The sequence below is a fragment of the Ammospiza nelsoni genome, chromosome 5 (genome assembly GCF_027579445.1).
Source record: "Ammospiza nelsoni isolate bAmmNel1 chromosome 5, bAmmNel1.pri, whole genome shotgun sequence".
In the NCBI taxonomy this organism is placed as follows: domain Eukaryota; kingdom Metazoa; phylum Chordata; class Aves; order Passeriformes; family Passerellidae; genus Ammospiza; species Ammospiza nelsoni.
In genome coordinates this window covers 39,483,232-39,511,191 of record NC_080637.1, presented here as the reverse complement: position 1 = coordinate 39,511,191, position 27,960 = coordinate 39,483,232, and the positions used below count along the sequence as shown (strand labels likewise).

Here is a 27,960-nt window from a genome sequence, read left to right as displayed (position 1 = left end):
TACAATTTAATTTAAGAGCATGCCCTGAATATACAAATCAAGAACTACACTGTAGTCTGAGCTGAGTCTTGGTCTTGGAAAAATGTCTAAAACAGAGTGTAAGTTCCATTATATCCATATGCCTAAAATCTCTCATTGATGTTTTCATACTTGAGATACATCTGAAAGAACACTGTAACATGAAACTTCTGCACTAAACATATACAAAAGCTGTGGCAATTTTGTATGTAATATATCTTTATATCTGCAAAGACAGACAAAAATACATACAAAGCTGCACAAAATTACATACAGTAACATTGATTATTGACAGTTCAGTGATTTATCAAAGACATTATTTGATCTTTTAGCCCTTTTCAGTTAATTTCTCATTCTGTATCATTCAAGCCTGCGTACAGACATTAGGATCATAGTGAACTGAATGAAACAGAGGTCTTTTGCCTTGTATTAATCATCTAATCAGCTGATTAAACACAGGTTAAATTAAAAATTACACTACTGTCTTCCAGAACTTTTTCAGAATTTACCTAAGATTGTCTTGGTTTTTTTTTTAATTAAAAAAATGCATTTTAAGCCTCCTCAACTGATCTAATTGCATAATATATAGATGAAATACCAGTTTCTCACTTTCTCTCTAATCTTCTATAGCTTTTATTTGATCTCTCATGGGAGAACCTCAGAAGGTTTTTCTTTATAGAGAAAGAGACCACACTTCTTAAATCAATGATCCACAGAAAACACAAGAGGTACTCTTGGAAGGTAGCAAAGAAGGGAGGGAGGAAGGCAGGCAGGAAGGAGCTTTTGTAATACATTGCCACTGTTTAATCAGCAATGTGTGTAAGAAGCAAAATGCAAACTTCATCTTCTAATAGTGAAATTTAAAGATACATGAATCCACAGTTATAAGGAAATACATTTGATCAAGTCTTAATCCAGGATTCAACTAGGATTTTTGCAAAGTTACCCACAGACTGGTTCTCTGATTCCTTCATTGCAGTGAAACAAATAGGAAACACTAAAATAATCACTAGAAGTTGGATGGCATCCATACAGAACAGTATTAAAGACCAAGGAGTCTATGCAGCAGATTGTTTCTTTTTAATTAAACAAATTATACATGCAAAAAACCAAAGTTTAAGCCTTAAATAGCAAACAGTCTGTCACATAACAATCACACACGCAAGCAACATAAAACACACCTGGAAAAATACTAATACAAACTTATTTTTTTAAACATGGGTAGCAGAAAATACCTTCTTTATATAGCTTTTACAAATGTCACATTTTTCTAAAAGTACCCTGAACTCACTTTTCAGACCACTTCCAAAAAACATTCTTCCTGCTTGAATTTTTTTTTTACATTTATTTACATGTTCATGGCAAGAAAAAACTATTTTACCTTCAGACTCAAGAAACAAGTCTGAAAATACTCTCCTCAGTGTATTTTACAAAGAGTATTTTGAACCACTCACCAGTTTGCCACCAGTGGTCCAAGACAGGTACCTTGAAGACTCTTTTTGACCATTCTAACGTGTCCACATCACAGTGCTCGCCAGCTACAAACATCGTTCTGAACCTTTAAATAAAAATAAAGTCTGTATCTTGATCTGGATGTGGAAAGGAAAACAAAATAATGAATACAATAAATGTCTCCGGCCACTGTCCCAGAAAAGGGAAAAGACAAAGGAGAACTTTTACTTTTTGCTTTCTCTTTCCTACTAAGTAACAACTAGAATATTTGCAGCATTAATTTAAGCTACTTAATACTTCATCATGTAAAAGAAACTTTATTTGCTGAATGCACATACCTTGGGAGACCAGAGGCAAGCAACTGTCAGTTGAAGTAAATATAATTAAATGCTCTGTACACAAAAACTAGGTAGATATCTTCATTAGCATTGCAGTACAATCTCCCACAGCCATATGCATGGCATTGACATTTTGTTTTTCTTTAAGTCCTTCCTCAGTGCATTTTGAATGAAGACAACTGCTGAACACAGGACTTCACTCTTGTCCTTCGAAAGTGGACAGAAACTGCACTGATTTTGTAAAGCCAGTAGATTTGTAGCCACCAAAAGAGAGAATTCTTAGATCTGGTTGGTATAACACAAATTTCAGTTCAGAGGGATATAATTTAGAAACACTACATGTCTCATCTTTCCATGAAAATGAAATACAGAAAGCAAATTAGACAAACACCAAGGACACATAAGACTTAGGGAATATTTAAGATATCTTGTTATCCCTTGAGCCAAAAGCAAAATTCCTCTCTTTTAAATTGCCAGCTTTAATAATTAGATTCAATAATCTGCAGGCTAAAGATGAAGTTTATATTATGAGAAGGAGGAAAATTTGCTCTTTGGCAAACTTAAATCACAAAACCACCAGAAAGAGTATCAGAGCAAAGTGCCACAAATCTAAGCATAAGAACCATGGAATTATTTTCTCCTCTCAAACAGTATAGCAAAATAAGGGATGCCAATGGCTATGAAATGCCCCACTGAGCAATTTTTTTAAAAGTCCACTTAAAACTTCAAAGCATGTCAGTCCACCTGCTACTGCAATCATCTATCCCTGCCATGCAGTTAATTGAGAAGAAAGGTCCTACAGCCTCTCTGTTAAATAAATGTCCTCAGCTGTTCTGAAAACCTACATTCCTAACATGAAATTCAGTACAATCAAGCTTTTAGGCCCTATACAGGAATTCAACAGAATGGACTTCAAATTTCACCTGATATATAGGGGACAGATCAATGTTCCTAATGATCCTGAAGCAATAAATATTGTTCAACATAGCACATACATTTTGGTGTCACTCCAAACACAGAAGAAACAACATCTCCAAACTATTTACCAAAAGCTTAAATTTTCATATGGGTAATAATGTGAGCTTCACTTTTACAAATGAAAATATTTTGGAACAATTTTTTTTTTTTAATTCTGGAATGCACACATCAGTTGGGGGGGGTGGGTATTCTGGCAAAGAAAAACTCTATCTGCATGATACTACACAAGCTTTTTTTCCTAAAAATACAGCAATGAAGGTTCATTTGCACCTCTAAACATTAACTGGAAATAAAGAATTCTTAATAATTTTTAATGCATGTGGAGATCACATACATACATATATATATATATATATATATATATATATATATATATATATATATATAAAAAATATATATATTTATATATTTCTTTGTTTAATTATTTATTTAAACATGCAAAATTTAAAAAATATTTTCACATCTTCTGATTTTTCTCCATGGATGTGCTTGTTCATTTCCTTCCCTAAACAGATTTTACCTTGAATATGAGAATCCAAGCATTGGATGTTTGCGTGACAGTCACAGAGAAAGACACAGAATACAACTGCAGCTCCACAAGGCTGTTCATGAGCACAATTCAGGACTCCACCAGGACAGGCCATGTGTGATCAACAGCAGCACAGAGTAGGGGGCAGCAGGCAGAAGTACATTACGTACTTCAATTGTAACAAGTGCTGGGTCTTAATCACATATCCTCCTAGCACCATATGTGAAATGTCAAATCTATGAGAAAATATTTCCTTCTAATAGTTTTGAATTTCCTACTTTAATTTCACTTCCTCTTGTTCCTGCATTACGAGACAGATAATGGAAGTTTCTTGTCTACTTTATATTCATTATTTCTGCACAGTTTTTATGCAGTCTCATATTTCTTTTTAAAGTCCATTATTATCTGGCATCAGATGAACACAAACTAGAATTTTTAAATGCTCTTGATATTAAATTGCAGAACATTCTCAACTGACCAAAAGTCAAGCAAGCAGAGTAGACTACGGGACACAAATGGCAAATTACTTGTACATTAATCCAAACTGCTGAATTGTTGCCACATTTCATGTAAAACCATCACTTGTCAACTGTTTGGAAATTAGAACAATCCCGCTCACAACAATTATGTCAATTGTAGGATGAAGTGTGATTCAAGTATAGGAAGAGTTAATGGCTTGGTATTATGGAGCTACCTTCTGAAGAGGAGAATGGATTCAAAGAGCTGAACAGAATATGCTTACGTAGACAAAGCTCATGGAATTTGGATGTTACTTGTTTTTCCAACAGGAAAGGCAGCAATGCTCAGCAGCACTAGATATTATCAAAAGCTATGTCTTTAGATCTCCATAAATAGGTGGTTGAACAGGGCTTTTGACCTACAGTACTAAAAACTAAACATCTGTTTTACTGTTAAGCACAAGCTGTGTTTTAGACATAGGTGGCATTTTGTGTCAAAAGTAAAGAAATTTCAAGATTTGGCTCCAACAGACACAAGAAATTTAAAGCACACCAGAACCTTTGGAAAACTCATATATATAATTTTGTGCAGAGGCCAGTGATGCCAAAAACATCAGTTCTTAACAGAAATTTATTTCACTTATATAATTTCAAAAGAACTCAAGTTTGTTTATAATGCAGTTTGCTGATGTAAATCAATGCTCCCTTATGTATGGAAGATGGCATTGCCTACCACCTCTATTGTTCATCAGTAACTATCTTTTTTAACTTTTTTTTTTTTAAGTGACATTGACCTTTACCATTTATTTAACAGAACTTTTCAGAAATAAAATGTACCATGGTGGAAACCTCTTTCAGGACTGCATTCCTGGATGCAGTCCCTAAAGTAAGGATTCATTTTAGTGCATGTAGCAGAAAGACGTTTCAAAGATTCTTCACCATGTAACAAAGAAGAAAGCATCATAGATCAAGTAAATGAACTAAAAGTAAGACTGCTTTCAAACTGAATCAGACATAATTCACTTGACCTTGAATAGAAAAGTCTATCCAAGTAACACCCAAACCCAAATGTTTCCCTAGAATGGAAATTTTAATCACTTGATAGAATTTCTTAACAACTGTACCTACTAGATATTAAATGATGCATTAGAGGGTTTAGTAAAGAGACCTCACATCCCAGTGAACTACATGGACCAAAAGAGAGACAACTAAAGCTGCAGACAAGTGGAGAAGCTCATTTGATATGACTGAATAGGAATGATGAAATACCTCTTTACATATGTGGCAACAGATACTGCAAGGAGACTCTTATCTAGAATTCTCATCTGGCCAGAGAATGCAACAACTTACAAAGCAGGTAAGCAGATTTCCCATTAAATGAATACTCTAAAGACCAAGTAATTGTCTAAGAAATGCCAAGGAACAGCAATTAAATTTTCTAGAATCTGAATCACTTTCTTGTCAATTAACGTCATAGGACAATAGTGCATTAGTGTCTCAAATGAGTTCTTTCTTATTTCAGGGAGGAGTAAGGGCTGATGATAGCAGTCAAAACAGATGGAAGAAAGTAATGATAAGCTTGTAATGAATACCTCAGGAAAAAATCCAGCTCACTAATAATAAACTTTCCTGAGCAATTAAGAATGTGGAGGTCTAACGAAGCTTCCCTTCTCTTTGAACAAGTGTGGTAATAGATGTTCTTGTGACTGAACACTGCCTATACAGTCTGACACAGTCCCTGTTTGATGCTGAGCAAATCATTCAACTTCAAGATTAGATGTGGTCCACACCCACATATTTTTCATTTTTAGAATGTTTACCGTAAGATACAGAAACTTTGTCTGTAGAAGTATTGAACACTCACAAATCCAAGTTACTATGAGAAACACTTTATAAATATAATGCTAATAACGTGGCTAAATATATGCCACATTTTAAGCATATAATACTACAATCTTTGAAACAGTCGCTCAGACTAGATATTGAAAACTAACAGAAGACTTTGACCTTAATCTCTTTGGCTCAGCTTCCCATCTGCAAAATACAGATAATACCACTCTCTCACCTCACAGGGGATTTATGAGGATGAACTCAGCCAAGACTTTGAAGCATGCTGATAGTATAGTGATAAGCACCTTAAAAGCAGTACAAGACATAAAATAGCCCTTTGGATAGATAATCATAAACAATAATGAAGTTTTGGGGCAACAACCAAAACATTGACTAGCTTCTGATTAAACAAACACTAAAGATCCTGTGCATCCTTAACAAAATGAGAGGTCATGCAGAAAAAGCAGTATGAGATGACATAATCCAAGACTGTATTAAGAGTATAAGCACAGGGGAATAAAGTAAAAGATGGAAGAGGAATCTTAACTCAGTAAAAGCTCTTAACATTAGAGTCATAGACTCTTTAACAGCTTTCATCTCCTCAAAACTATCAGTAGAAATTTGCAAGCAAATATGTGTACATCTAAATTTTCAAGAATAGATTAAAATAGCACTCTACAGAGGTGGGCAAAACTCCAGATTCTCTGTAACTCTTAGCTCATGCAGCCTGCTTCTGGAAAAAACTGCTTCCAGTGTATCCTTACTTCACCTTTTCAGTGAGTACTGCTTTCCCAAGGCTGCCTCAGGGTCCTGCTGACGGATTGCTCTAATTGCACTTGGTGAAGTAAAGAAGGCAGCTACTTCATGCTCTGCTAGGACACGGAAATAGGCACCAGCATCTGGCGTTCCCACAGGCTTCCCCTGTGGAGAGAATAATTTAAAATGTCACAGGATAAAAATACCTCATAATTCCTTGACAGTTCAAGCCTTGAGCATGTAACAGTAGTGGTAGCACAACAACAGAAGTAATTTCAAGTAAGACTTCAAAGGAAGCTTTGTTAAAAATAATAATACTGTGAATGTATTCACTGGTAGAAATAAATTCATGAGCTTTGGGAACCATGCCTTACATGAACACAGTACATACTAGTTACTAAGAAAATTAGAACAAATGAACATGCAAATGAAAAGACAGAGACAAAGATATGTTATTGCACTGGCAGCAGAGAGAGTCATGTCTATATCTACCCTGAGATGCAGTTTAGAAAACCCCCACACTCCCTCTGAACAAGGAGTCTCTGGACACACTGGCAGTGCAGCTATATTCCCATGCACATGTTTTCTTACCTAGGAATTTTTCTAAAATCTGGAAAGATTGCCGCTTAGCTGCTTACAACTGACTTTTTGGAACCATGCTATCCCACATGTAGCCTGGAAAGAGCCTGAAGGGCCACTATTCTGTTTTAGCGTCCTACCAGACTGTGGTCTGGTTTTGGGGCTCGGGTTTTCTTGAGCTTAGTCAAGGGGCACAGTCAAGAGAATTGTAAACAGAAGTAAGCGTTTATGACAAATTGTTCAATGGAAAGTAATCCTAATAAAAAATAATCAAGAATACCTTTCTGTGGTGTTGAAAATATGATAAGCAGGCAGCACAGAATCATACAGTCACAATCTCACTGTAAGTGTAATTACCACAGTGCATGAACTGCTCCATACATATTCTGAAATTGGAAGGTGATGCTAATGTAGAATGAGTTTTAGCTCCACAGGTATCACCGTAACCTTTTCACTGGAAAGGCCACGCTTAGAGGATGAACTTTGGCAGAGCACGCAAGTCGAGAGACACACACTTTTCCTCTGCATCCAGCTGGGCCTGAACACTGGCAAGAGCACTGGTGAACCATTAATCAGATTCAAAGAACACAGGACAGCCAAGGCTGGATATGTACCAGTGGTTTTTCAGCTTTATGGTGAGCTACTGCTCCTGGTGAGAGGTGTTCTCAAAAAAGAGGAGCACCACAAAAGATTTTAAAAATAAGACAAAACAGAATGCACAATTGAAAAGCCATTTTTAAAAAGGATTAAGCAGGCAGTAAGAAACAAATGGAGAGAAAATAAATTTCCAGCCCAACAGAAGAGTAGTATAATGAACACAAAAAGCCCAATTTCTGCAATTAGCCTATCATTAATTACAAAAAAGAAATGCAAAATGATGCTTGCTTAAAAAGTGAGTTATGTCCTTTTTCCTGTCAGAAACCACACAGTACCTGTCAGATAACACACAGTAATAGAAAAATCTTTTACCAGACTGTCTTGAAACATCTCCCTAGCAGACCACTTCATCACAACTTTCATGTGTTCATCAGTGGTGGTTCATGAACCTAACTCACTTTTTGTTCAAGCTGACACTCTCTACCTGTAATTTTCACTATATGTGCAAATCTGTAGGCACCTGCTTAAGAGTTCAAGCCCACATCACTAGAGCTAAACAAACAGCCTCAGACTCTGAAAAACACCAAATTGCCACAAGCTTCTCATTAAGTAATTATGTTTTGAATTAGTATCAATCATCTTGGACACCAAAACACCTAGCTGTGGAGCAAGGTGAACTTGGCTAGTCAGCCAGTAATAAATTAGGCTGTTACTTTTAACCAAATGTAAATATCCAGAGCCCATAAAAGGGCGATGTGGTCCTGAGCACACCCACTCCCTCCTAGATCCTGCTTCACACCTGATCTCTGCCTGAGCTATGTCACAGACATGCCTGTGCCTCAAACTTCCAGCAAGCCTCAGCCTGACAGCGTCTTCTACACAAACTGTTAAATCTTCAGGAGTGCTTGGGTAAACATGCAGGACTCTGACGGGTGGATATTTATGTCACAGGTAAGCTAAAGCAGTTTAGGCTTGGAGTTACCAGATACAGAAGAAAACCAAATAAAACACAAACAGTAGAAAGAGGAGAAAATTCATCTTACAGCTCATGAGGAATACAACACAGAGAATAAGATATTCATTTAGGGAGAAAAAAAATCTGGCACAGGTATAAAATATTCTTACAGATTCTGCAGAAAAACTTCCCAATGGGAAGAACCAGACTGAAATGGTTAATGGCTCAAACATTTTTAAGATCACTGAAGGACTTTGCCCACTGTAGCAAAGTGTGCAAAGAAGCTCATCTGCAACCAAAGTCCATCCCTCCAAATATGCCTCCTCGTGGGAATTCTGACTGTGAGTTAAGCCACCTAAAGGAACTTGAGACAAGATAAAGGTGGTACTACCGTCAAACTACCTCAGGTCTAAGGAGAAATAAACAGGGCTGGGAAAGAAGAATGCATTCAAGAGGGAGGGGGTGAGTTTTTGGGAGTGTGATGGCAAAACCTCTGGTCCACACAGGACAGAGGTGTCTCACCCACCACCAGGGGACAACCATGTGAGAGACAACTCTCATGTCTTAGAAGGGGTCATAAACCATCAGAGATCCCAAAGGTCCCCAGACTCTTTCCTCAGGCCTTATACCATAGTTACTGCAACGGATTCCGATTCTGCAGCATAAGACAGTGTAAAACTCCCTCACAGGGGAGGTGCTGGGGCATTCCCATGTACATGTACATACAATGTGTCACAGACATCTTTTCATGAAAATCCTTTCCTTAGGATTTTTTCCTCCTGAGAAGATGAGAGGCCTCAGAAACAAAATGTAAACAATGGTTATCTGCTGCTGTGGAATGCAATAGGTGGATCTGGGATTGGCCCATCTTGGATGTTTATAATTAATGGCCAATCACAGCCCAGCTGGCTCAGACAGAGAGTCTGGGACAGCTGCCTTTGTTATCATTCTTTCCTTTCTATTCCAAGCCTAGCTTTCTGATGAGAACCTTTTCTTCTATTCTTTTAGTACAGTTTTAATGTAATATATATCATAAAATAATAAATCAAGTCTTCTGAAAAATGGAGTCAGATTCTAGTCTCTTCCCTCAACATAAGACCCCTGTGAACACTGTCACATCCAATGTATATTACAATGTCTATATTATGTACAAAGTATACAATGTGTATATATACGTTGTATAATAATACCCATTGAATTCCATGTTTCATGGGACACCCACCACAGAGAAGACCAAAAGAGGATGAACAGGATGCCCTGGATCCACAGGGGTGGTAACTAACTTACCCCTAATTTACCTCCCTTTCTTTCCCCTCTCCTCTTTTTTATATTTCTTTCTATCTCTCCACCTCACATTTACTGATAAATAAAACCCATGCTATTGACTATGGCATATGGTCTTGTTTGCCCCTTAATTAATCTCCCTAATAATCAGATTGTAACACATATCTGAGACAGTGAAAATTAATTTCAGAGCTCAAAATCTACACATAAAATTGCCAGAGAGAGTAGTCATTTGTTATACGAAAATTTGAAGAAGTACTACCATGTTCCATGAAGGCTTATTACCACATGCAATTTTTATTTTTAAAAGTTAGCAATATAAACAGTAAACCACTGGGTAATTGAATTCAGAATATGTTGACAGACTGCTGAGTCAACTGGGGACTGAGCAAATGAGATACTTCCACTCGATTGCTGCAGGGATCAGTTCAAGACCAGTATTTGCATCAATACTGGAGATGAAAATTGATTTTTAAAAGTTACTGGCAATAATATCTATGGTTGACAGGAAATGAGAGCACAGTAAACAAGAAAAAGGCAGTCAGAAAGAAAGTGATCTTTCTCATGTAATTTAAAAGAGAAAAGTAAGAACAGATACTTCTTGTATGAACTAGGAAGATTCCCACAGAAAAGATCTACCAAGAGACTGAAACAGACAGGAAAATCTTTCTGGAAGCACTTAGATTTAGCATGCAATTTATGAGATGTCAAACAGCTAAGCAGACATCCTGAGACAATGTGCTGATGATTTATGATTTCATACATGATTATCAAAAAAGATTCACAGTCACCAAGAATTACCAAGGGAATAGGGAAGTTCTTGTATGGAGAAAGTGAGAAGCCACCAGCGTAGATTACTTGAGGGAAGAGACACAGAAGAAGAGCTATAATAAAATATCCAACAATTCAGGAGTAAGAGTGCATCAATTCCCTTTACGCCTGACCCCTAAGAACAATGGGTTCTTCAATTACCACTAAATCCAAAATTATGAGGAAATTTTCTCTGTATAGAAAATGTACTGCATGCCACTAAAACCTGCCGATGCCAAAGCACACACAAAATCCTGACATATCAGAACTCAAAAGAATATGCTCACAGAGGCATTCAGCCTTCTGATAGTGACCCTGCTGCCAAAGCTCCACTGAAGACTTGAGACATGTCCTACTGAATTTGCTCCACAATCAGTATGTATGATGGCAGAGTGATCCCTGCCAGACCTCAGAGACAGTGTTTGCTTTGTAAGCTGATGATACTGCCTTACAAAAACAGCAGGAAAAGCTGGATATCTACAAGAACTGTGCCAAAGAAGAGTAGTTTCAAACCTGTTGCTCTTATGTACCCTGCAAATCTGCTGCAACTACAGGACTCCAGAGAGCCTTGTGAGAGACTCCAGGCACACAAGATGCTACAGCTCCTCCTCTGACCTAGCCCACTCAAATGAAGTCCTTAATGCCTGGTTCTTGACAAGTGTGGGTATCCTCTTCCTTACCCTAGTTCAAAGTCCCAAACACTGGAACTACAATGCTGCCTTTTCTGTGATATCACAGGACCACAAATAGTAAGTAGACTTTCTCTTAATACTGCCCTGTTGCTTACAGCTTGAAACCCTATTAGCAAGAGCAACCCAGAGTGGGCTGTGAGACTTCAGGTGACTTATTTGTTGTTGCTGTTTTGGAGAAAAAAAAACACAGGATAGATTATTTAAACCAAACAAACCAAAACAAAAAATACACTTGCTTTTGAATGCAAAAGAATTCATCACCATTTTTGCATTCTTGAAAACAGTGCAACAGCAAGTGAAAACTAAAAGCATAATTTCCATAGTAATTTTTTAAATGACAAGTTGTCACCTAAGTAATTTAAAAATAAACAAAACACTTGAAATAGTGAGGGTATGAAGTCAGCACACTTTACATTCAATAGTAGTTGTCCACATGCAAAAGGAATGTGATGTTCTTCCCCCATGGCTAAACAATGATACTCCCTAACCCAAAATATTTAATTAGGCAACCGTTTAGGAGACTTGACTAAAAATTTCTGAATATTTACTATTAACACATTCTTCTGAGAAGAGGAAAAATTATGCACTATTCTCTTTATAAATATTACTTTTATTCCTGTATGTACAGACACTTTCCTCTTCTTCCCTTTATTAACCCTCAAAAAGATGACATTTATGTCATGAACACTGTCTGAAGCCTTGATTAGTGGCATCTTGGAGAAGAAAAGTGGGAAATGTACTATTTCTTTTTAATAAGATCTCACCAAGAGCAAATAATGACAAAGCAGATATGTACGTCAACTTGATCCTAACTCTAATTTTTCTTTATGTTCACTGTTAAAAAAATAAGATTTATACTCCTTTTTTTAACAACAGTTTAAATCCAGAGGTACCTTTACAATTATAATAATCACGTTGATCCCCATGCATTCACATGGAGATAAAACTTCTCTGTAAGATGACAATGCAACAGAAAATGCTGAAGGACTCCTTATTTCACTTCCTTCTTGGCTTACTCTACACCTGCAAAGCCTCTTCATTGCAGTGATTCTCTTCTGACAATTCATGCAACAATTTTAATGTGACCTAGCACATCATCAGTATTCAAAAACAGTCACTATAAAACTACCAAAGTCTTTTTATTATCTGCAAGCACCTGCCAATTTTCTTACACTGCTTTCCTCTTCTGCTTAACTACTGTGGTAGTGCTGAGCTAATCCCCTTAGAATTAACATCTATTAGGCATTTAAACATTAATTAGACTATAGTAATTAATATGCAAGCTAATACAATATTTAGGTCTATGATGTGCATTTCTGCTACTGGGTGAAGTTTTTGCTCTTTATTACTCAGAACAATCAGCAATAAATTCTGTAAAAATAACAATGTAAGGCAGCATGATTACTTTTTTGAGCAGCAAAGTAAGGATGCCCCAGGCCACTCTAACTGGACTAGTCTCCTCTCCCCCTGCCACTAGTTTTCATCCCCTGAAGGGAAGGACTAAGTCCCAAATGTCATCTGTGTCTTGGGTTCAGTTTCCTTGAGTGGTAAAGAGGAAAGAAGAGACAACTCTCATTAGAAGTTCTGGTTCCAAGCATACAGTTCTCAGTTGCATCCAGCTAAGCTCCACTAAGTATTTTTCATCACAAGAAATGCAAAACACAACGCCCTCTCCTAATTTCAAAATAAAAGTAGTTTAATCAGTAACACAGGTACACTTCACCATCTGTCATTTCTAGTTATGTTGTTTCAGGGTTCCTTATGCCTCTAACCATCACCCTTCAAACAAATGTAGACAAGCTTCAAGGACAGTGAAGTAAGTTTTCTTTAAAAATTACTGTAATAGGTGGGAGAGTATACACACTGAAGATACACACACAATTTAAATATCTGTGGCATGAAGAATAGACAGGCATAAACAGAATCATCTGGATCATCAGTTGAAGGAGATGCTGCCATTTCCAAGGAAGGTTTTTCAGACTGAATCATACCTCATACAAAACTGTAGTATTACCATGAAGAAGAGGTCCATAGCAAATGTAGGAATGACCAACAACCCAGCCCAAATCAGAAGCTGCCCACCATACCTAAAATGAAATATAAATAAAATTATAGTTAGGAGTAATAAAAGGCATTAAAAAAAATTTACATGACATTTAAATAGAATTACCTCACCAGGTTTGAGGCCATATACAGCGGACATGGTCCAGTTTAGCATAACTGCATAGCCACCAGTTGGTCTCACAACACCCTAAATGAGAAAATTTGAGTATTTAAGATCAAGATTTGAAGGATACAATTATATTGCTGTGTTCAATTAAATGCTAAGGATTTAGCAGCAATGGAATTAAAGTTGTCCAACTTCAATACTTCTTACTCAAGAAAAGAAAAGCACCTCCACTTAAGTAATTTTTGAAAACAAAAACCAAACATACAATAAAGCAAACATTCAGAAATAACTAACAAAGCTAAAATTCTCTCATAAAAGTTGGATATACAAATATTCAGTCAATATATACTGACAAAAAATAAGAGTTTAAGTGTTTACCTCACTTAAACGGTACCATCCCAATGCTAGGCATATTTTAAACTCATTGCCTACTTTATCTATATCATCTTCACACCTGCAAAGTAGATGATCCCTGAAAAAAATGGGGTGAATTACTCCCTCAAATGTCCCTTTTTGCCCTGACTCTTTATAAAGATATCAGAGTATATTCTTGAAAGTTTCCTATCCAGCACACATGAATGCTAAATGAATACCACCCCAGTCTTGAGCTAAAAGAGGGATCTGAAAATTAGAATGAGAGGTCATCAACACCATTGTGCACCTTGCTAAACCAAAAACCAGCTCTGGAACATCATTAACAGGAAACTTTTAGACATATTTTGCTATATTAGTATGGTCAATATATATTCTAGCACATTATTCCTAGAAGAAAGAATTACATAAACTACGTCCTGGTGTCCTGAACTAAAACTCAGATGAAACCCACTGGACCAAACAAATATGCAGTGTGCCGACATTACAATGTAGCTGTCTGTGCTAGGCATGGTATATTCTCTTGATGTACTGAATAGAATGAATTAGGCACTTTCAAGCCTCATCCAAGAAATGAGGGACTGCAGAGATACATTAAATCATAATAGAGATTGCTAAGGCAGAGAATGGTTTACAAACACTTCACCAATTTCACACAGGAGATTACCTTTGTTCAACTCAGCTTCTAACTTAGCCTCTGTTCTGAGATCAACAAAAGTTTTTAGGATGGTCATAACCAATCCTAAAAAAATTAATGTAGTTTTACCTGCATGACCATTTAAATTAAGTTACTTAAATTAATAAAAAAGCAATTTTATTCACTGAGAGTTACTTTTTGTAGCTTATTGCTAGCTGAAAATCTCTCTCTTGTAAGGGTGATTGATTCAAGGTATCTTTATTTTTCTCTGCAGAGACAACACAGTGAAGTAAACTTCTGAGACCTATTACCTCTGAGATACTCTATTGATATCCAGTCAAGGAAAATATCTGTTGCAACAAAGGATCATATCTTGGTTTTTTTGACAATACAACTATGATTTAGGATTTATATGTTGCTTTCAAAGGCTCGCATTGAAGGTAAAAGCAGAAGAGATTTTTCTCAGCAAAGCTGATGTTTTGCAGTATAATTGTTCTCTCCGGGATGTGTGATACTGTCTGAATCAGTGGTGACAAGACTATTGACAGAAAATTATATTCAGCTTGTCTTCCACATTGTAAAACAGCATTTTAAGTAACAGGTAAGCACTCAGAGAACTTTTAACTTTAAAAATATATTGTTAAAACTAATTTACATTCAAAACAAACACTTTCAAAGAATACCCTTTGTTAATTTTCACTTAATCTAAACTTCCATTTTCAGGGTATTATGTACTCAGAGCTGTGCAGCAACAGAAGCCTTCAGAACACTCTTTATTTCATTTAATCTGTAGAGTCATTCAGTACATCTTATCTACAAGAAAATTAGCTAATATGTAAATAATGAACAAGATTAGTCAGCAATAAATGCAATCACACAAGTGATATATTAACTGGTCTTGTCATTAAGTAACTATACTATGCTTATCTAAGAAGGTTAAAACATAGAAGGCAGTACTGAATAAGACATTCTGCTATCATCAGAAGTTTATTTTGTACAAACAATTGAAGAAAATGCATCTTATCTTTATATTACTACTATTTAAATTTAAAAACATTATTTATTCCTAGACACTGCCTTTAAAATAGTGAAATGTGAATAAATGAGATTAAACCATTTGTAGAATGCATGCCATTTAGAACACTGTGCTCTGGCAAACATTTTCAACCTTTTCAATTAAATATTTTTTCACAGGGAACTGCAAATAGTTGGTCACAGACACTTAGACTACTGATAGTCCTTTACCTTGGGCAAACCTGTTGTTCCAGATGTATACAGAATATAAAGTGGATGATCTGAGGGAACAGAGACACACTTTGAACACTGGGCTTTTGCAAGCTCTTCTTCCCAGTCAAGATCACGACCTTTGGTAAGAGGAACATGGCCCTGCCCATTGAAAAATAAGAAAACTGTTAAAAGAAAACCACATGGTCTAAATGTAATTCATTAAAAAAACATGTACTATTCAAATTTTTTATACAGCAGTATTCAATTTTCTGTAATCTCTCTACTGCATTAGTTCTATTTTGTAAATCTTATTAATATAATGCTCACCCTTAAAATTAAAAAACAAACTACAATAGATACAGTAAAATATTTCTTGGAAAAAAGTAAAGGCACATGCACTACACAAATAAGTGACGGTTAATATAAAGACAGTACAACTGTACACCCACCAAATTAGGTCGCTGGTAAACGAGAACTTTATCAGGTTTGCTCTGTACCCTTGCCAGTGCTGCTTCTAGGAGAGATATGTATTCCACTTTCCTTTTCGGTTCTACACCAAAACTTGCTGTTACAATAAGTTTGGGCTGAAAAAAGAAAAGCTAATATGTGCATTTGCAGTACTTTAGATATGTAACCTAATAACATTTTTTATTAAATTCAACATATACAATTTATTTTTACATAATTAGACACAGGGATTAGATCCGTTTTCTAGAATAAATCAAGCTTGTGAGATCTCACTGTCCACGTATCTGCTTTTTGTTTGGAAGAACATTAATACCTTCTGACACTTCACTATTTTCAAACACATTTGAGTAAGAAATCAACAGTATTAACTACTTATTAGTTACATAAATATTAATGAACACAGAGAGAAACTGTTGTTCATCTCCTCCACTAAGGAAGAGTGGTGCAGTGATGCCAACAGTTAACTGTACTGTTTTGCCTTCTACCTAATGCTTCCAATTTCACATTTCAATACTAGCTGAAGAACTTTGCTGGCTTTTTCATAGCCTGCAATGAAAGTCACAGGACAGAAAAGAGAAGAAGAGGGAAAACAAGGCAAACAAGAGATGGCAGGAAACTAGAAATACAGGAAGAGAATAAGCAAAAGTCATAAGGCACATGAAGGAAGTAAGGCTAGAGTTTTTCAAGAGACGGTTAAAGGACTGAGGGTTCAAAATTACTAAAAGACAGATTTGTATAGATCTGGGGCTTTTTAGACTAATATCTGCTTACAAATGTAGAATCCACATCTTTTTCAATAAATTAACCACAGCTTTTATGTAAAACTGCCTAAGTGAAGAAATCTGCATAGAAGCTATTTCAGCTTCGGTCCAAAGCTTGGTCTTTTTATTTTTTGTTTTTTTTAGGAGAGAAAAGTTAGCAGCAAAGAAACTATGTGTTAGAACATATTTTACTTTGAAAAGAATGAGTCTTCAATCTCCGTTGTTTTGAAGTTTTAGAAATGTATTTATCATATGGCACTCAGTTTGATCAAGCTAGTTTACTAATTGTGTGCATTAGCATAAATCCCATTAAGTAGGCATAAACCATAGTGTCTCAGTTAAGGCAAAATTAAATTCAGCAGAGAAAGCACAGATTAAATAGTTTTCTTGTGCAATAATAAAATGTTTCCTGTCCAAATCTGTCATTCAGGAAAGATCCCTAATTGGCAGGTATTCAAAATAAAGATTCTGGATGAGCTTTAAAATTTCAGCATTCATTGATTTTCCTTTTTGGAATGCACTGATTTAACAGAAGATGATACAATACAATGCAGTTAAGCTGCAAATTCATTGGGAGGCCACCCTTAAGTCAGACTGTAATAAATAAAAGATTACAATCCTATTCAAGTGTTTAGATGAAAGACTTTTGTTATCACTAGCTTTATAGTAATTTGTAGATGATCCCACCTGTGCTCATCAACTGCCTTGTACATAGTAAGGACATCTAAAACTAAGCTATACTAAATTAGCAAAGGTGATGTCCTACCAAAGTGAATAAGCATCATGGATCACTCCAGGCAAATCAAAGGACCACTACTGGTTTTAACTGCTCTTTTCTTCTCTCTGCCTAATGACATTATTTCTCCTGCACCTCTGCTTCCATATTGCTTTCATACATCCATTTCCCACCTCTTCTGTGGCTCCATGTAGTGATATACATTAAGATTAGATAGACATATAAGTTTGAAGAAAAAACAGCAAGAGTTCAAGGGTCTGCTGGAGAAGAAATTGCAAAGATAGTGAGCTGTAGGAAAAAAACCCAGCAATGTTATGAAGTAGAAATGAGATAAAACAAGGCCCAATAGTAAAATATGTTGGTACAAGACCAACATTTTTGTTCTGTTGTAAAGACTCCTACAAATTCTTCTGTACTCTCTAATATTCCTCAAGTGATGCAGCTGACACTCCTGAAGGAAGGGAGGCCATCCAGAGGGATATGGACAAGCTCAAGGAGAGGAGTAGTCTGATGACAACTTAATGAGCTTCAACAGGGCACAAGAGCAAGGCCTGCACCTGTGCCAGGCCAAGCCCTCCAAAAATCAATGCACTCTGGGGAATGAAGGGATTGAGAGTAGCCCTGCCAAGAAGGACGTGGGATACTGGTGGATACTGGGAGTCTGGTGGATGAAAAGCTACACATGAGCAACGTCTGCTGCAATGGGACAAAGAGGTAATGGTATTAAACTATAAGAGGGTATATTTAAACTATAAGGATGACATTTTTTGCAATGAGATTGGTGAAATACTGGCACAGGTTGCTTAAAGAGATGATACATGCTCCACCCCTGGGAACATTCAATGTCAAGTTTGACAGGGCTCTGAGCAACCTGATCTATCTGAACAAGCCCTGCTCATTGCAGGGACTAGATGACCTTTAAAGGTCCCTTCCAACTGTTCCATGATTGTATGAACATACCTATTGCTTTAACATTACAAATTATATATTCCCAGACTCAAGTAAAAGGAAAGATGACAAAAATCCTGTTTTCATGCTCTGGATCACTTCATCACAATTCACTGCAGAATGCCTGTAACTGCCAATACCTGACAAGTAGGAATTACCAGCTGCAGGACTTTGCAGCATTCCCAGACCTATTTAAAATTCAAGATAAATTAAGCTAAGCTGGCCAAGTGTACCTTTTCATAGTCACCAGAAAGTGCTTGTTATTTCTTTCACTCAGACTTTCCAACAGAGTATGAAGTTTGATCTTTCTTCCACAAGAGCATCTTACAGCCAGCTTTCCACTGCACATCTTTAACACTTTCTAAATAATTTTACCAATATCAGGTCCTGTACTGCAGCATTTAAACCAATTCACATAAAAGCCTAATAAAAATGTTAGGTTATTGTGCAACTGCTTTATTTATTCAGCATCTTTACTGGCTATTACAGGTACTTACAGGCAGCCTCAAGAGTGTGCAATTCACTTATCATGAAAGCTTTATCACACTGAAAATTGGGGCATGTTTTGAAACTTAGATTGAAGGTATGCCTCCCTTATCCACATTTTAATTATACATCAGATGGACCAAAAATCATCCATAATACTGCCTTTTAAAGAAACCAAAAGGCAATGTAAATTAGGACTTAGTTCATGGTTTGCAGCTAATAATTATATAGCTAACCCTTCAAAAGGGTTGCTATGTGACCTTGGGTAGAAAATTTTAACTTCCCCTCTTTTCATTTTAATGCATGAAGCAAGGATTATGATTATTGTGCTGTCTCCCTTTTGTCCCCCGAGGAAAAACCATTGGGATTAATTAGTCAATAATTACAAAATACTCTAAAAGTAAACATGCTATATAATTTGTATTTATAGCAACTTTCATTTTTAAAGCTTATAATTTTTTTCTTATACATTATTTTATAGCTTGTTAGAAAAATGGGTAAGTGGGAAGAAAGGGAAAACTAGAGAGCTGTTGTTAGCCTTTTTTTCATCATTCCAACAAACCATTTTGGCCGTTTTATTAACATCTTTGTTAAAGCATCAAGGAGAGAGGGGAAATGCATTCAACTCTCTATTTACAGATATTTATAAAACTGAAACTTCAGTCATCTAAAAAGCACTTCTGCACACAGAAATCTACATGAAAGTTCCACGAATCCTGGAGAGTTAACCCTACACAAAATCCTCTTCTGGTTTATACATCTAAGCAACATTATGCAATGATAAGACAACTATGAATGCTTCAGGTAACTTATCAAGGTGACAAAAGACTTTACCTTGTTCACTAGTAGAAAACAAGAATAGGCCATTCCATTGTTAGCTGGTTTGAAACTAATGCATACTAAGCAAGCTACTCATATGCCTATAAAAGGTACGAAGAATAGTAAACTACTATTTTCATTTCAGTAACACAGACATCATAACACTTTATAAACAAGCTCAACTTATGCTGATCACAGGAGCCTTTAAAGCATTCATCTCTATTAATTATGTAATCAGCACAGTCACTTATTTAGGGCAACTGTTTCCATAGCTGTCAAGAGGATGGGTCCTTTCTGGAGGGTGTGGTGGGGTAGTGTGAGTTCAGCATGGCATGAATCATTTGCCTCTCTTGTACACTCTGCTATGAATAATGTTGCTGTTACTGTTCATTTATTTCATTGCTGTTTCTAGCACATTGTTCTTACCTCAACCTGATCTTTACCTTTTAGGCCTCCAATTTTCCTTTTCATCCCACCACAGGGAGAAAGAGGGAGAGGGGGGAGCGAGCAAGCAACATAAGATTTGGAATGTTTAAATGAGAACAATAAATTGGGGAATACCATTCCTAAATCATAAACATTGCTGAAAAAATGAGCTACCTAATATGCCTAATATCAGACAATCCAGTGAAACCACTTAGGTTTGGCAGAATTTTCCGCATACACTTGATGAAAATGCTGAACCAAAAGCCAATATTAAGGAGAGGCTTAGTAGAAAAAGATTGACAAACATGAGAAGAAAGTACAGTCTATGCAAACAACAGTGTGGTAAACTCCTGCTTTTGCAGAAGGGCTCAAAATTGCTCCCTTGGTGTCTGCTATACAAGTATCAACCTCCGCACAGACATAGTACTTTGCTCATATTGCAACAATAGGTATTATAAACACACTGTGTGCCACACAAAGAGAAACGTTATCCTGTCTGGGAAAAATTCCAAAGAACGGGTTTTTGACATTGACTAATAGTAATAACTAATGCAATGGTGTTTATTGCTTCAGACAGGTTATTACCTTTGCATGATCAATGCGAACCGAAAGCTCTTTAGATGCAAACCCACCAAAAATCAGGCTGTGGATGGCTCCTATTCTTGCACAAGCCAGCATACAGTACACTGTCTGTGGAATCATGGGCATGTAGATGACCACACGATCGCCTTTCTTCACACCATGTTTGATCATGACATCAGCTAACCTGGAGACCTGTACTGACAAAACATTCATATTTAAAGCTCCTCCAGATCTGCTGCTGCCCCATTAGAAAAACTTTCATACAGTCAACAGATTCGTGACATCAAAGAGACAAGCCAGTATAACAAACAAAGCTGATGTAATGTAATCAAGGTTCAGTAAATTTAAGACAATTTCTTTCTTGCAAAAAACCTACTAATATATTTTTCTTTTGTAAAATAAAAATGGAAGTAGACCAATTATTGTAGTTAGTATAACCACAAAAAAATCAATAGCAATGTCTAACAAATTTTTAAATGGGAGTCTACCAGTCATTCTTTTATTCAGGTAACAGTTTATACTTCTAAACTTTAGCTCTTAAGAATGAATATAAACATGTCATTTCATAATGTAAGTTCTGTCCTATCTAGCTAACTTTGAAACACAAATCAATATGTAGTAGTATTTTCTTTATTTTATTTTGCAGTATTTTCTATTGCAGCGGCATAACTTCTCAATCTAAGACAAGAGACCTTATACTCTGAACCAAAAGGAAACACAAATTCAGAATGTTATCTAGGTTTAAATATCTTGGTTTAAAATCAGTTCTTGCTCTCATTGTAAGACTTTCCTTTTTGCTATGCAGAAACCTAAAAGAGACTATGTACAGCAGCAAAGGACTGGAACTCACAAAATGCAATAGACTGGTCAGCAGCAATGCCCCTGTAACACCATGAGAAAATATTTATTATTTTGACAGTACACAATATTTGGTCACAAAAGTAGTAGTACTGAATATTTCATTAGTATTTACCACATAGGAAGTTGGATTATAGTGAGCATGGGAGCCTATGACAAGCACAGTGAAGTTGTCCCAACCTGCTTGCTATGGCATGGCAATGTGGCATCTTCTGAAAGAAATGCTTTCTTTTATAGTATTTAAAAATTTGAGTTTTCTCTTTTCAAAGAGTCACTACATTCAGTCCTAGAATCCTCATAAATATATTGAAAAGGATCATAAACTGCTTTGTATGCAGTAAACACATCTAAAAATAACCAATACTAAATCAGCTATGGTGATGGACTTACCCAAGTGAAGAAGCATCATGGATCACTCTGTGCATATCAAAGGCTTTAAGTGCTCTTTTCTACTGTTGTACCTCTCTGCCTAATGACACTATTTCCTGCACCTCTGCTCTCACATTACTCTTATATATCCACCTCCAACCTCACTGTTTCTCTCTTCAGTGGAAATATATGTTCAGATTTTCAGTCACCTGAGACAGTAACATCCAGAAGCTCCAGGAGCATCTGCTCTGTCTTTGCATTAAATTCACAGGTCATCCACAATCAAACAACACATTTCTACATTCTCCCCGAGGATTTAAGAAAATGGAAACACAGAAGCCCCAAGCAGGCACTCTTGCATCAGAAGATACTGCGTAAGTTCCATTTTCTGTAAGCATTGCATAAATCTGTGCTGTTATTTTCAACCACAAGAAAGAACATGTTTGTAAGGTAAAGTGATCACCACACCGAGCTGAAAACTCACACAAACTTAGGTATCCATAGGATTTGTATGAAACAGATATCTTAAATATTACTGATTTTCAAGAGAAAATACATTTAATGCTAGACTTAGTAATAAATTAATATAAATTAATATAAAACTGATATAAACTATCAAAACTCAACAAAAACCAAAGACTGGACATGTAAAAAGCTAAAATTTATTGCCATACACCCAGAATTTACAGTCATTTCTAGGTATAATTAGTGAAAGTAATTGTAAATAAAGATAACAATTCTACTTCCAAAGGTAAATTACTTTTCTGTAATTTCTAGTGTGAAAATATTAAAATCTTCGAACACATCACCCTCTCACAAAGAAACAAAAAAGCTAATCATTATCTTCTCTGCTTGTGACTCTCAAGCAGAATGTTGACAAAAAGGCCAGAGGCAATGAAAATAACATTTAATGAGTATTTTTATAGTCACTGTAAGTGTGGGCAATAAATAGTTAAACACAATGGACAAGTATTATTATTATTATTCATTATAATTATTTCATAGATTATTATTAATAATTATGAAAAAGAAAATATTTATTGTCATTATTTAATGATCATAATTAGTAATTTTTAAATAGAACACTCCCAGTGCATGTAAACAAGCCATATAAGTGGTTCCTGGGTATAGGAGGGAGACAGCAAAGAGATCTGCATGTACTTACATGATCTTTAATGAAATCAATCATAGCTAAATTGCATTTAAAGCAGAACCTGTGTACAGCATACTGCAGACAGGAACTACATGTCACCTGTGCAAACCCAGTAATCACTTGTCTGCACCTGATTTCCCGACCCTAAAGACTGTAATGCCACTGAAGACAACAATACAATATAATACATGGCTATCTATGATTTTCCTTGTGCCCTCTCCCTCACCCTTCTGACAGACAGGGAACATTGGGACTGTACAATAAAACACTGTCTCTATCTGCAACTATTTGGAAGACAAGGGAGCATTGTAAAGCAGGTTTACATTGCCCTTCAGATTGATGTGGAAGCCCTGAAACATCCAAGCAATCACTCTTTCTAAAAAAAAGGAGAAGGTGGAAGAGTACTGACATTTCATCAAACTGTTAAAAGTCATGAAACCTTCCACTTTGTTACAATGTGTTGTCATTTATGATTTATATTAATACAGTGCAGCGTACTTTATCACTCAAAAACTAACATGCTATTTCTCCACTTTTCAAGTTTAAGACTGCTCACTCACCTTAATATATTTGACACTCCAGTAATAAAATCACTAGAGACCAAGTGATATAATAAGAAACTCAAGCAGGCTTTCAGCTTGGAAGACCAGAGCATAAATTGCCTTTCTATCAAAGGCATGGACCCTGTGAGCACAGCTTTACTTTTACCCAGCAATCAAATACTACAGCTGTATTAGCAGCTAAGGTTTCTAAGTCACTCAGTTCTGAACTCCTAGCAGTTACCAAAAGCAGTTTTGGTCCATGCCAAAAGAATTCACCTTAAAAGATGCAAAACCAGAAATCCCATTTAAAATGCTCAAAAGAGGAATTCCAAACCTTCCTGGGCTGAACAGTGACTGGGACACACAAGCATAGAACCCATCAATGCAAGCTAAACTCTCCTAGACCTATAAGATCCATTAAAAACATACTACAGCCTACATCCCTCCCATTTTTAGCAGATCTCTCTCTTTGTTACTTTTGTTTTCAGCAGTCTGGTAGCTAGCAGATAAACCAAATTAAACTTACTGTACTAGAGTGGACCAGAAAGCTTCAATAGACAAGCTATTAGTATCAAATACTGCCTTTCACATTTATTTGCTTTCCATTAAGAGTAAACTGCAGAGAATGCAGAAATAGTATTTAGATAGGACTCAGCCTCCAGCAAGATTATAATGAACTTCTAAGTGAACTTCTGCTACATACCCGAGAAAACTTAAACCAGTTCTTCCACTTGGTTTTGCAATGCTCTGTAAGAAGAAATGTAGATGAAAGGATGTGTACGTCAACTAGCAAAATTTTCTCACTTTGCACAAATTTGCCATGTTTTAAGACTATTAATACACTTAAAGAGACATAAAGTTGGGAGACTTAATATAATCAAGCTTAAAAAGGAGAAAAAAGGCTACTTTTCAAGTTCTTTCCAGAGGAAATTTCAACCAAGCAAGTTCACTTAATATAACTTGTAGATTTCATTTTTTTCTCTTTTCTGATTTATGAACAGAGATAGCTCAGGGATGACATTTGCTCGGTTTCTCGGCTGTTTTGGCTTGTAAGGTTTTCTGTGAGCTGTTTAGGTGGCCTGGAAAGGCCCAGGGATGGCCTTGAAGAGCCGACGCTTCAAAGGACGAGGAGAGACTTCTGATCTTGTCTCGGTCTCGGTGTTTATTAATTGTTTATCTAAAAGATTTTCTTTCAGCCCGACAGAGGTCTGCACAGCAAGTCAGCCATGGGCACACTGCGAGCCCCCGGGGCGGTCGCTTATCTTTATACCCAAAGTTACGTGTACAATATTTATCATTTTTCTCCAATACCTTCTACCCTTATTAACCAGTGCACTTTTAGTAATAACCAATCCCAAAGTGCCACCACCACCACAGAAGATGGAGGCCAAGAAGAAGAAGAAGAAGGACAGGACACGCCCCAATTCCTCCATCTTACTTCTTTAGACCCCCCTGTACCAAAATCCTAAACCCTGTGTTTTACACTTTAACTAACTTATCCCTTCACCATTCACCCAGTGAATTCCTCCCAGTCCTCATACAGGTCTCATCTCCTGTGTAGGATCAAAATCCTGCCACCAGACACTTCTGGCAACATTCCAGGATTCCCGAGCCCCCCAAGGGTGGTCTCGGCCTCTCTGCACCTCCATCCTGAGGTGCTGAGATCTCACAATAACTTACATTAAAATGTTGTATTTCTGCATTAAAGTTAACCAAATATTATATGCAACATATATATAGATTGATTTTATGTATACACATCTATTTGCATACATATTGTGTACATATCATAATTATTGAGAGCAAAAGACTCAAAAATTGTGTATATAAACTTTTAATGAATTTATATATATTAGTGTAAAAAGATTAGATAAGGAGCTGGATACTTTCAAAGTCTTCTGACTCCTTAAAACACCAAAGCTAGTTGTTCCAGCTCCAGAATACCACATGTCATGTTGTTTTTTGTTTTATGGACTTGTGTCCTAATAAATAGAAAACTGGTAAGGAATACATGTTTTCTATATTTTCCTTAAAAGGTAGAATGCGTAACAGGTTTATCATTTCTTTGTAGCTGTATGACTTCTCTTTTCTTGCAACAGTGGAATAAATCTCTCACAAACGGAATTACTGCATTCTGACCTCATTTCACATTTTAAACCACAAGCTTACATCACTCCAGATGCTACATGCATATCTTAAGTACACTGAGTGTGTTACATTCAAACTAATCCACCTTGCACATTCAAACACATTAAGGAAGAATACAAGTCCAACTCCAACATTTCTTTGTACTCAATTTTAAGTTCAACTGCTACATGTAACTGGAAGAAAAAAAGCTAAACAAGAGTAGCAGCATGACAGCAAACCTCCAGCAGACAGCCCTTAGAGCCAAGAGCTTTCAACGGGGCAGACTGCAAACACTCATGGTGGCAACAACCCATGGTGAGGCACAGAGTAAACCTGAATGGGCTGATGCAGAACGGGATGCTCACAACCTCATCAGAAGTAAGCTACCCCAGCCAACAGGGAATTTAAAATCCTCACACCTTCCAGACAGAAGCACCCTCATGCCAGCCTACATAGGGGCAGGTGACTCAGCTTTCTTTGGAGTTCCCCCAGTTAAATTTCATTTAGGCTTACACTCAGCTATGCGCAGCAAGAGCCAAGGTTCACATTTAATTTCTATGGAACTGTACCTTTGCTCATCACAGCAACTGTCAAGAGACTTAACTAATACTATGATTAACCTTTTAATTAAGATCTGTTTGGGGAAAAGAAAATGAAATCAAATACAGACAACTTAAAAGTTTAACCAGCCAGGGGAAAAAGTTATTAAACTGCAGAAGACAAAGAGAAAATAGAGGAAATACTGCATCAAAACCAATTGGATGCAGTATAGTTTGGCAAAGGTAGTAAAGCTTATAAGTCAATACTGAGCACAGGAAAAAAAGTAAACCAGTGAGATAGATCATTTCTACCTCTCTGACATTTACCTACTGTGAAATATTTATTGCCCCTTCTAATCAACAACATTATTCTGAAACATACCTGTTCCAAAAGTTCCTTGTATGTTATTCTGTCTTTGGTATTTGTTACAGGACTGTCATAAATAATGGCAGTTTGGTCTCCTCGTCCATTCTCAACATGACGATCTACAGCGTTGTAACACATATTCAGCTCTCCACCTACGAACCTACAAAAGAAGTATGTGATAGCTAGCCTTCCAAACGAAGACAACTTGATTTTTTTTTTTTCTGGTCATTTGGTGTTTTAAGGAATGAGAGTATTCAATTAAAGCATAGCTCTCAAAATGTTATACTCACTTCAGGAAGTTCTTTTTTATTCTGTAACCTCAGGATTTACTCAACAAGCTAAATACAACTATTGGTGAAAACAGAGACGTTTAAGTACTGTATTTTAACTAACTTAACTAAGAATCTGCTGAACTTGGTCTTGGTTTAGCTTACTTTGCATTAATCACACTGATTTTATATGTATAGTATCACAGAAAAAGCATAAATTCACATAAATTAATTTGACATTATGAAAACATGCTATTATCCTACTTTGTACTGGCACACACACATACCCTTTTCAAAAAGAACAGGTTCAGGACCCAAAATAGTCTTATTCATCTCTTGGCAATAACAGTTAAACATACACGCATCTGTAGCTAAATGAAAGGGATCCCAAGTTATAAGATCATATGATTATAATGCATTTGACAATACTCTTTTATATCAGTGACTCAAAATTTTCTGTAAAGTGATATGAGTCATAGCATCTTCAATAGTTAGACATTTACAGAGAACTCTTATCTTCCAATTAAAAAAAAAACATTCCACAAACTTAGGTTTCACTTTTCTAGTCATTCTATACAGAGAAAAATTCAAGTGCAACATAATCCTCAAAGTACAGAAATATGGAAGGTACCAGATACAAAGACAATTCTAGTTACTGGAAGATGACACAGCACCTAAAAGTTAAAGTTCACACTAAGTCATGCCTATTTGTTTGTTTTTCTATCTGCACGTATATCTGTGAAGCAAAAATAGCAATTTACAAAAAACACACATTTGAGAGTTTCCAAAAGGTTCTACAGGGACAACTGTACAGTGGTAACATATTAT

The 27,960-nt window shown here is 36.3% G+C and overlaps 1 protein-coding gene across 1 annotated transcript in view; it reads right to left on the bottom strand.

Moving 5' to 3' along the window:
• Nucleotides 1–27,960, bottom strand: part of ACSS3 (acyl-CoA synthetase short chain family member 3) — a 66,541-nt gene that overhangs the window by 32,036 nt on the left and 6,545 nt on the right. The window contains exons 2-9 of the mRNA XM_059472353.1: nucleotides 26,879–27,023; nucleotides 20,912–21,100; nucleotides 16,132–16,266; nucleotides 15,701–15,841; nucleotides 13,447–13,527; nucleotides 13,268–13,363; nucleotides 6,373–6,524; nucleotides 1,473–1,576 (exon numbers count right to left, since the gene is read on the bottom strand). Of these exons, the coding sequence (XP_059328336.1) occupies nucleotides 1,473–1,576; nucleotides 6,373–6,524; nucleotides 13,268–13,363; nucleotides 13,447–13,527; nucleotides 15,701–15,841; nucleotides 16,132–16,266; nucleotides 20,912–21,100; nucleotides 26,879–27,023 (1,043 nt within the window). The remainder of the gene's footprint in view (nucleotides 1–1,472; nucleotides 1,577–6,372; nucleotides 6,525–13,267; nucleotides 13,364–13,446; nucleotides 13,528–15,700; nucleotides 15,842–16,131; nucleotides 16,267–20,911; nucleotides 21,101–26,878; nucleotides 27,024–27,960) is intronic.